At 45.6% G+C, this 11,384-nt stretch overlaps 1 protein-coding gene across 5 annotated transcripts in view; it reads right to left on the bottom strand.

The window, feature by feature from the left end:
- Positions 1-3,105: 3,105 nt before the first annotated feature.
- The window catches only part of gramd1a (GRAM domain containing 1A), a 39,679-nt gene continuing 31,400 nt past the window's right edge, over positions 3,106-11,384 (bottom strand). For 4 of the 5 annotated variants that reach the window (XM_042108384.1, XM_042108380.1, XM_042108382.1 and 1 more), the window contains exons 14-20: positions 10,896-10,999; positions 9,456-9,701; positions 8,906-9,002; positions 7,842-7,853; positions 6,093-6,200; positions 5,719-5,839; positions 3,106-4,938 (exon numbers count right to left, since the gene is read on the bottom strand). In XM_042108384.1, coding sequence (XP_041964318.1) covers positions 4,837-4,938; positions 5,719-5,839; positions 6,093-6,200; positions 7,842-7,853; positions 8,906-9,002; positions 9,456-9,701; positions 10,896-10,999 — 790 coding nt within the window. In that variant the 3' untranslated portion in view covers positions 3,106-4,836. The remainder of the gene's footprint in view (positions 4,939-5,718; positions 5,840-6,092; positions 6,201-7,841; positions 7,854-8,905; positions 9,003-9,455; positions 9,702-10,895; positions 11,000-11,384) is intronic. The other variant, XM_042108381.1, reaches the window with a different exon arrangement.

The raw sequence follows: 11,384 nt of genomic DNA, 5'->3' as shown, positions 1-11,384 counted from the left end.
TAGCTGCTGGTGAAGTGTGTGCTTATTTATGCCACTCAAACAAATGTATTAGATGATGATTCAGGAAGTCCATGTTCCATGAAGAGAAGCCTACATGCATTTTAAAGTCAATGTTTTCTATTCCCTGGAAATTTCTCTGCCTTGATCCCTACAGTTAAAGAAAGTAATCTGAAGATTGTTTTTTTTTTTTTATTCATTTTTCTTTCCACTAAGGGCTGCATGACAGTTATTTGGTTAGCAATCCCCTAATGCTCGGGATGCAATGTTAAAAATCATCTCACTTGTGCCTCGCACGGAAATGTTTTCCAAACCTCCGACAAAATGAAGTCTTAGCTAGGCTATGTAGATCAAATGAAGTCTTAGCTAAGCTATGTAGACCAAATGCACTGGAGGCAAATTAGGCTCTAGTGAAGGAGAATGCAAACAAAAAGGCAAAAAAAATGTATTGTGTTACCAGGTCACTCATAAAGCCTGTGAGATTTATTTGGGGGGGGGCAGCAAAACACTGCCCGACTGACTGCCGTTCAGTAGAGCCTACGTGTGCCACGGAGGTGACAAAAGGGAAAAAAAATATTTCCAAAGTACAGGCACAGATTTTACTTGTGGGATGTTGCATCTTGTAATAATTCAGGTTTATACTGCATGACTTAGCAAAGTTTGAAAGAACTGAAGGTTTAGTCTTTCCTCTTAGCTATAATGAGATGAGCGCCAAGTCGATTTGCCTGTGTGTCGCATAAAATTTAAACTAAGAAAGGTATTAACAACTAATGATGCCACCACACTTGGTCACTAATGATGTGTTGTTGCATATCAGTGGTCTTGTCTGGTATGACCCCCTATGCCTTCTTCAGTTTGCTGAATTAATATGTTAAAGCGGGCAACTAGGTCACTCAGGCATGGTCCTTTTCATGTCTACCGAGACTGAATGTTCACTTTGGGTGTCTAGGTTGGTAACTCCACTCTCACCATGACAGCATACCCTGTTCACATAAAACATTTGGGGGACAAAAGCTATTCAAAAAGTATGCATTTCATATACGTATATGTGAAAATGTTGCTTGCCAAACAAATTTTGAAAAGCATATGATTAAGTATAATAAAAATGTAATGGAAATCATGCCTTGTGCCCTGTTCTTTGTACTCATCTACCGTAGTGTAACCTAATTCCCTGAACCATTACATAAATGTGTTTACATTGGTTTCTATTACTTTCTTTGTTATTTTGTCCATTGAACTTGTTAATTGTATCTTCTAGGTAGGCTGCACACTAGGTAGGCAGGTAGACTGAAATACAATAGGCTACACATTACCAGAGACCATTTTCACATACACATTACAGAGACCATTGCAGGGTGAATTACTAAATGTATTTAATGTATTTTATTGCTATTTTATTGCCTAATTAAAATACTAACCTATTGGTGTACAGGAATTTCAGCCAGCTCACCACACTTTGTTTATTGTGACTAAACTGGTAGCATTTAAAAGAGCCTTAGTTATAGGTTTAGGTTACTGTGTTGTGCTGGGTGATGTCCACCTGTGAAAAGGGGTTATTTCATTCCATTATAAACACTTAAACCATTCAAATGTCCAAGATGGTTTCTGTATGTAAAGCAGGACAAGGCAAACTGGACTATGGAGTGGGGAAAACAGCACTATTCCGATGAGGAAATATATCCTATTTTGAGATGAAATTCTTCACTGTCAAACACAAGAGCATAAGCTTATCTTGCTTAAACACACACAAGCACGTTAAGCAAACATTGCAGATATCAACCTATTGAGAGCTGACAGCAGCAATCTCTAAGTGCCGTGTTTTAAATGAAGTCAGAGGTTAAGAAAGTCATGACTAAAAGAGACCGACCTCTTCACTGATAATGGCAGTATATAATGTCCACAGTTTACACAAAGGGGGCACTCGTTAAATATAAATATGAATAATGAGAATGTCTCGTGATGTGGGAGGGGAGATTTCATAAGCAAACAAGCCCTTATTCATTCACGAGGCACGAGTTCCTGAGTGCACTTTAACTCTGGCATTAGGCAGTATTAGGACCACATAACAAATGCACAGGAAAGACAATGGACCTAAAAGGTGTCGCTTATAATCTGAGAGGGCTCATGAGAATGGTGTCTCTGCTGAGGATATTTACACAACGCACACAGAGAGAGAGAGATACAATAACACACACACACACACAATAACACACACACACAGACAAAGGGGAGTGAAGAAAGCAGTCATGGGGAGGCCGAGTTGTTGCATATTTCATAGGTTCTTATTTCTCCATGTCACCTGGTGTGTACAATCAAATCTTTACAGTACATTCACCCTTCCCTTTCAACCCCCCCACCCATCCCTCCATTGCTTGCCTCCTCCTCCCTCCCTGTCCCCAAATAAATAACACATCCTTTCATCACTCACAAGAGCTGTGCCCAGCAAAGCCCACACGCATACACCACTGACAGACCAGGACAGGAGAGAGGGAGACGGAGGAGCAGAGAAAGGGATGGAAAACAGAGGGATGAAGAGAAGAGAGTGATGTAGAGAGAGAGAGAGAGGAAGAGAGGGGTGAAGAGAAGAGAGTGATGTAGAGAGAGGAGAGAGAGGAAGAGAGGGGTGAAGAGAAGAGAGTGATGTAGAGAGAGGAGAGAGAGGAAACAGAGGGATGAAGAGAAGAGTGATGTAGAGAGAGAGAGGAAGAGAGGGGTGAAAAGAAGAGAGTGATGTAGAGAGAGGAGAGAGAGGAAACAGAGGGATGAAGAGAAGAGTGATGTAGAGAGAGAGAGGAAGATAAGTTATTTAAGACCCAAAGGATGGTTAAAAGAGTGAGACAGAGAAAGATATTAAAGGGTGAGAACAACTAATAAAAACCACATCAGATACAAAAGCATGAAATGCAATAAAAGACCAAAACAAAAATAAAAACACGGCAACACAAATACTGTGACAGGTTCCCTTTTTCTTCATCCGGGCCTCACAAGTTCTGCTTGGTCCTTTAACGTCCAGCCCAGTGAACTACAACAAACAGCTAATGACTGCATCTATGTTCAGCTGGTAGAGTCTACAGGAACCCCCCAAAGTTCAAGTTCTGGTTGATAATAATACAGTTCTAAGCAACCTGATACTGTAGACCAGTAACAGCAGGCAAAGGGATGATGAACACTCATCCTTGAAAGACACTGGGAGGAAGTCCATTCCATACACACGTCCACACACACACTCGCACACACACACACACACACACACACACACATACAAACTGATGAATTTCAAGACACAATGGGGAAACAAACAAACAAACAAACAATATAAGAACAACAATTAGCCTCACCCTAGTTTGCCTGTTGCCTCTTTCTAAACCCCATTCAAGTTTTGTCCATTTTGTTTTTGTGTTGTGCAGTCTGGCGTCCCTCTTCATTATTGCTTTTGGGGACTGAAGCATCTGGGCCTTCTCTCACCCGCTTGGTCCATGTTGACAGCTCAAACACAGAGTGCAGCACAAACTACGCATACGCATGGGGTTACAGTGAGCTTCTCAGTCCAAGAGTCTCTACAATAAATACTGAGTAGGGATCAAGACACACAAACTTGCTCTTCAGTATGGTTCCAAACATACACACACACGCACAAACACACTTTGTAGAGTAGCATCAGTCTTGGTTCTCTTATAGTCTGAAAAAGACTTTAACAAATAAACAAACACACACACGGTTGACCTCTGGAGGTATGGAGGTGACAAAAGAGTCCAAAAAGTAAAAAACAAACAAAAAAACAAAATAAAAGTAAAACGCAGTACAGGGTCCACTAGTGACCATCTCTAGCCTACTGAACCCCTCCCACCCCCAACATGCAGATGGCAGGCAAACTTTGACCTCCTGAGAGGAGTGCTGGTCACCCTCTCAGTCAATACCCAGTCTTTCAAGTAGTCCTCTACTACACATAATATACTGTATATCTTCAGAAAAGGTGGACAGAACAGTGACCAAAGACGTGAGGAGAGGTGAAGTGGAGAGGAGACGAGAGGGAGAAGCAGACTGCGTTGCACGGGCAGTCAGGAGGCAGTTAAGTCTTCTGCTGTTTAGTAGGCTGGGACACGACTGGGGGGGTCAGGTGTCAGCGTCCCTCTGCTCAGATCACTTTAGCTCTGTCTGATGAGGGCGCAGTCTTCTCCAGGAAACGCCCGCAGAGAGAGACAGGGAGAGAGAAAGAGAGAGAGAGAGGGAGAGAGAGAGATAGAGAGAGAGAGAGACAGGAAGATGGCTCAAGGTGCAGCTCAGTCGAGAGGTTCCAAAGTGAACCATTCTGAGGTGATGCTTTGCGGCCAGTAAAAACAAGTGACAAACTCCTTGTTTGCCCGTCTGAGTGATCAAAGCCAGCTTTTTTCTGTTGTGGTTGGATGTGGTAGAAGTCAATGATGAAGTTATTGCTGTAGTCGATCAGAGGGTGTGTCTGGGGAGGACTGAAATGTTGAAATGCTTGGACGATTTGCTCAATTTTTCGGTGTGCGCAGTTGTCCTTTGTATGGAGATCTGATCTTTTGAGTGTTCTTCCACACTGCGTTCCGTTCTCAATTCCCATAATGCATGATGAGCCCCTCTCCTTGCCTCACACACACACATGTAGTCAGCCCCCTCTCCTCGCCTCACACACACACATGTAGTCAGCCCCCTCTCCTCGCCTCACACACACACATATAGTCAGCCCCCGTCCGTGGGCCTCTCATACACTCCCAGTGGTGTTTCTGGCTCCAACAGCACACTGGGAGGCTGAGTGGTGGGGGTCTAGGCAGAGGGGGTGTGTGAGGTCCTCCGGAGTAGGGGGGTAGGAGAGGGTCAGTGTTCTGGAAGTGTCTCTGTGGGGGGGTCCGCAGGGATGTCCTCCTGGGGCTCTTCCGGAACGATTCCTTTGTGCAGCTTTTCCAGTGACTGTTTCATCTGCGGAACGTCAAGCAGACAAAGACAGGTTAGCTCAGGGGACGTGCTGGCAAAGACAGGTCAGCTCTGTTGGCTTGGTAAAGTCCTTGCGTCTTACAGTACAGTACACATGGTGTAAAGCAGTGTCAGTGTGTCAGTGGATGTGCTCATTGGGCTAGTGAGACAATCAGACTAAATGTCTGCCCACATACAGACCACACACACACACACAAATACGCACACACACACACACATGCACACACACACACACGCACACACACACACACCCTCTTACACACACACACACACACTCACACACACTCACACACACACACACACACACACACACACACACTCACACACACACACACACACACACTCACACACGTGCAGAGAGCATGTAGTGAGTGGACACTCTGCTCTGTACTGTAGTAGAACAGGCATGGTCAGAAGAACAATGACCTCAGCGCGTTTACAACCTGAACTGTGAACGTTATTGACAGTAAACATGAGATGGCCTGGTCTGACACACACACACACACACATACACAGAAAGGAGACATGCTGTCACTATGCACCGGGGGTAACCTCAGGGGCCATGAGCAGAGAGGTATTCCTAGTACCGGTAGGTGGTTCTGTGACAAACGTGGCTAAGCTAAAACAGAGCACTTGCTAACACATCCATGGGGCTTTGCCATTAGGGCGCTACCCTCCTACTCTTGAGTTCACTAAGCCACTCAGGGTTATCACTGAGCCACTGTGTGGAGTGGGTGTTGTGTGATGCGTGTGTGTGTAGCATACCTGGTCCAGTAGAGTGACGGAGGACTGCAGGATCTGCTGCCACTTGCTCAGCTGCGCCTGGTGGAACTGCCTCTGCAGCTGCAGCACCTGGGCCCATTCCCCTGCCGACTGTGGAAGAGGGCTGGGACACACACACACACATATCAACAAATAACAAACACAAAAACAGATTGAAAGAAAAGGAGTGTCCATGGCACTACTAAAGAGCAATCACAAGGGTGCACTTCATATAATCACTACATCAAACCTCACTCCCAAATCAAAACGGCCTCTCTCAGTCACAGTGCACGAATGCTCTTCTTATCACACTCTGTATGCAAGTGAGGCGCTGCGCAAGAGTGCAGTTCCTTGGCGTGGCCTGCAGAGGTCCTCACCTGTCTGTGAGCGAGTAGGCGTGCCAGGTCTCCAGGGTGTGGGCCGCCCGCTCCAGTGCCCACAGCTTATAGAACAGCAGCATGTTCAGGGCCACCAGCACCACCAGACTACAGAGGACAAGGGAGGGGGGGGGGGGGGGTGAGACTCTGCATCTATAATGTAAACCATAAGACCATCAACAAACCATCTATTATGCAAACCAAGGGCAGTAGACTTGTGGCGACACAGGTGTATTTGCCATTCTAATGTCCTTCCTAACAGCCCCTCTTCCTCATTTAAAATAACTCTGGTTCTGCATCATACAGCCTCTATGGCTCATATGAGGAGCAGTCAGGACAGTGGCTGCCCCCAGCTAACCAGGATGCGGGTGACATATTTGAATAGATCTGCATAAGGAAAGGCGGCATCTGGCACAAACAAATACAGGGGTTGGGGTGGGTTGGGAGGGGAGGGGAGGGGACAGCAGGTTAGGGGAACGGGATAAGGTGTTGTGAGTGGACAGAGAGCTTCTCCAGTTGAGGCTCAGGGGCCTCATTACAGAAAAATATCCTAACTGCTTGTCCTATCTTAACTTAAGTTTTAAAGATAGGGTTTTTCCTATCTTCCTATTACAGAAGCAGTTCCTAAACTCATGGCTGTGTCCTCTCATATCTTATCTTATCTTAAAGGCCTACACACTGGGGCGGTTTTGCACCGGCAATTTATGGCTGTCGACCGGAAAAATGAAATAGAATCTATTGAAATGAATGGGGCAACGCATAGTCGCATACGGCAAGTGGAACGATGGCCGTCGCATCGCTCTTATCGGCCTTTCTATTTTTCAAGACGATTTTGATACGTCATAATAGAAAACAACTGTATTGTCAGTGTATCTCCACTGAATCGTACTGAAACTGTAGTCACCAGTAGTGTGTGTAGTAAAGCGTTTGACCAGTAGTGTGTGTAGTAAAGCGTTTGACTGTTGCATCGCCGGCCGTGTGCAGTGGGCTTAAGAAATCCTAACTGTAACTGTATATTAGATTTTTAAAACGGCAATTGTCCTGTTTCTATGCTTAGAATGTATACAAGACTGCCTGTATCTATGATTATGAATAAATTAATAAATAATAGTCTAATATTCTGTTATAATGATTAATATTTATTTGTTATAAATGTTTTAAAATACATAGCTTATACATTTTATATTGCTTGTCCAAGTTCTCACTTAATTAAGCTATTTAGTGAAATATGCTTTATAGTGTCCCTAACAGTCCGTGTTGCAGTCAGTTTTGGCAGTTATTTTGAAAGTAGGACAGAGTCTGAGAGTTAGGAAATTCTTGAGTTAGGATGGTTTTGTAAAAAGTATAAGTTTTGTCATAAGTTAAGATAGTTTTTTTCCTAAATGCAGTTAGGAAACATGCTTCTGTAATACCAAAAATCCTAAATGCCGTCCTAAACTGAGATAAGATAGGATTTCAGAGTTTCTGTAATGAGGCCCCTGAATTTAAAACTTGACCCATTGGGCTGATCTTAGCACACACACGCACGCACGCACACACACACACACACACACACACACACACACACAAACACACACAAACACACACACCACCCTCAAATATACAGTACATTCACAGACACACACACACAGACAAACCCAATCACACACTAAGAGGCAGACAGTATCATCATGTATGTGTGTTTGTCTACACACAGGCAAGTTAATCAGTTCAGGGATCACAAACACACAAACAGAAGAGTTACGTTACCTGACACAGATCCTGTGCAGGAGAAGTAGCAAGGGAAGCAAGGAGAATACAAAGCCAGGAAAAGGAGCAGAGAGAGAGAGAGAGGGAGTAAGAGAGAAAGAGGGAGAGAGGGAATAAGTGGGAGTGTGAGAAAGAGAGGTAGCAGGAAGCAGTTAGTAAGCAGATGAGATTGTGTTTTACACCCAGTCTCAACAACTAGCAAATGTTAGCATCAACACCTTATAAATAATGTCCAACACTTGGGCTTAATGCACACTTCAAAACCATCAAACATATTCACTCACATTACACTTTCATAATTATCTCACCAAAACAAGGTTCACAGGCAGAGCCTACCCCACAGCTTAAGCCCAGAGTGTTTACATTACATGAAAAAGTGTTCACCTTCTTCACCACAGTATACAGAGCCATACTGCGTCGACACATGCTGACAGGTGGGGACAATGAGAGCAACATGCAAGAGAGAAATGAGCAAGGGAGAGAGCTGCTAAAAAATGCCACCACCCCATTTCGAGGTCTCGCCCCTATCGTGAGGGAAAATGGAGGGATTGGATTTTGCTTTTGCATCAGTTAAGGCGGCGGGACAGGGCGGGATGGGTTTTTATTTTCCGCTAGCTGCTGCTTGGCAGCGGACGCAGCTAAAATCTAATCCCGCGTCAGTGGGGCTATCTGATCTGGGCTTTACTAGCGGCAGAGTGGTGACATGGGCACAGCTGTTTTTATGCCTCATCCACCCGGCGGCACAGCTGATATGCGCAAGCATCCGCACACAACATCACAAACCACACACACACGCATGCCAGCACACACACACACACACACACAAATAATAATAACCAATGAAAAACATACAGAAAAACAGTTATCTCACAGATAGTGTCATTGTTACACAGTTAGATATACACACAGACCAACAGAGACAGCAGCACACACACATTTATAGCCAAATAATCACAAATGGACAAACACAATACTCTTCCCCACGTCAAGACATTCACTAACACACACAGTCCCAATGTTCCAGACAGACAGCCATAAAGATAAACTAAGGTAACGGCACTCACATGAAGCTGACTATGAGCAGCACGGTCGAGATGTTGCCGCTACCGCTGCCACTGCCCACCCCACGTGCCCTCTCACCGAGCTTCAGAAACACGCCACCTGAAGACAGACAGAGAGAGAGAGAGAGAGAGAGAGAGAGAGAGAGAGGGAGAGAGAGACAGAGAGAAAGAGAGAGAGTGGAGGAGAGGGAGAGTGGAGGAGAGGAGGAAGAGTGGGTAGGATAGAAGGTGAATGAAGAAAAGAATGGCATATTTAATGGTGCGAGTTTTGTTTTGTAATGCCAAACATGACCACTAGATGTCAGGTTACTAAAAAAGGTAGTGCATGCACCTGTGTGTGTGTTCCTTAAAGAGAGAGGAGAAAAACGAGCAGGAGAGGGACAGGGAGAGTGTGCATATGCAGTGTGTGTGTGTGTGTGTGTGTGTGTGTGTGTGTGTGTGTGTGTGTGTGGGGGGGTGGTTGTGGATGGGAGAGGCTGCAGAAGGCTCTGAAGCTTCTTGGCAGCGTCTGCCGTGATCCTTGCTGAGTCTCCAGATTGTGGCGCCAACTCACCGGTCTCCCGCCGCTCTCTCTCGTCCGCCATGCCCCGCTCGGCCCGCTCGCCCGCCGCTCCTCCGCCGCCACCGGCCGCCGCGCCCGCCGCCTCCCGCTCCCCGGCACGCCGCGACAGGTTGCGCTTGCGCCGCCGCAGCGCAGGGGGCGTCTTGGCCGAGTCGGCCGCCGCCGCTGCCGCCTCGCTCGCCGTTACCACGGTAACCTCGGACTGCAGCAGGGTCTCCAGCTTGCACACTTCCACCTCTGACGGGGGGGTGGGGGGGATGGGGGGGGGTTATGTAGCGCATTAGAAACAACCAGCCAAGACACACCCACGCCAAAGACAGATCTACATTCACATTTTATTCAATAATAGAGGCTCTCATGTACGCAAAGCATCCATCAGTTTCGGACTTGGGTTTCATGTGTCCCCTCGCAAAAGCCTTCATGACGTAAGTAGTGCACCAGTAGAAGTAGACCCATCTTAGTATTGCAACTACCTGCTCTCTACTACAAGCACCAAAACAAAACCCCATCTATATTCAAACCAGATTAAAGATGCAAATTACAATACTACAAAATGTAAAATGCATTTCCCTTGACCTTCTGACCTTGCCCAGTCCACTTCACATGTCGCAGTTCCAGTCAAATACTCAATGGCAGACGGAGCCTATTCAGCTACATTCAAATTCCCCTTCACTTCAAAGTGGCACACCTACACTGACATTTGCACATGCTGACATTTGAAGCTCAAATTCAGTCCAGCCGTTTAGCATGGGCTGGTGACTTTCGTTTTCATTTTGAGCTGCATTTTTGCTTTACAATGGGTTGTATTTTACTTTCTCTATTTCCACAGAGCACACTCTCAAAGGCATACTATTCGTTTACGTTTACTGTTTACATGTGACTGCTCAAGGAGTCGGTGATTCTTAGAATTTCACATATGTTTAGATTCACATCTCAAATGACATGCTGACAGCCTTTTACAAATTAAGCTAATTTCATTATGCAGGAATCTACGATAAACTTGCACGGAAACACTGGGTGTGACGCTAGAACAACCTAGGACGCCATGGCAACCTCTGTCTATGACAAACAAATCGGCCTGACAAAGTTCTGTGTGTGTACCTTGCTCTGTTTTCTGGATTATGGGATGCGTCAGCACAGAACAGCTACATGTAGGCCTATGTGTGACCTCACATGACAAATTGAGCATACTGTAGCGTATATTAAACTAAATGTTAGTCGGTGGAAAAGCTCAGATTCAGGAAGAGGACGTCCTTCCCAAAGGCTCTGCAATTAGCCTCTGGATGCACCAATAATCATAATTTTTGGACCAGGAAGAGAGCCAGTAAGGAACAATATAAAATGGAGAAACCAGTCTCCATCTCTCTCCCTGGCTCCTTCTCTCCCTCCCTCCCTCCTCGCTCTCTTTCTCTCCTCTCTCTCTCTCCTCACCCATGTGTCTGTAGTAATCTTCGATGCCACTCCATGTGTTCTTTTCGATGAGGGCTTTCACCAGGCTCCATGGCTGCTTCCTGTAGCAGATGTCTGAGGAAACCCTGCACGCGCACACACACACACACACACACACACACACACACACACACAACCACATGACAATCCTGCCATCATTTCAAATCCAACCCCTCATCAACAGCCTCAAAATGTACACAAACAAACCTCTGTTTATATCCACAGATTTATCACCAAAACAAACAGCCTGTTTCCTCAGGGGCTGCTTGACTTAATCACATATTGTGTGCGCTTTTACATAAGAGGCCTGCCAAGTCATGGTTTATAACATTACCTGACCTTTGAGGGTAAACAGTGAAGGCACTCAAGCCGGAGAGGATAATATTGATAGTTTGACTGGGGGGGCTACACCGGGCATGTAACTGAAGTGTTCCGTTTGCGACGCGTAAAAACAATTTCAGAAGACTGGTC

The sequence above is a fragment of the Alosa sapidissima genome, chromosome 10 (genome assembly GCF_018492685.1).
Source record: "Alosa sapidissima isolate fAloSap1 chromosome 10, fAloSap1.pri, whole genome shotgun sequence".
Lineage (NCBI taxonomy): Eukaryota > Metazoa > Chordata > Actinopteri > Clupeiformes > Clupeidae > Alosa > Alosa sapidissima.
This window is presented reverse-complemented; position numbering and strand designations above follow the sequence as displayed.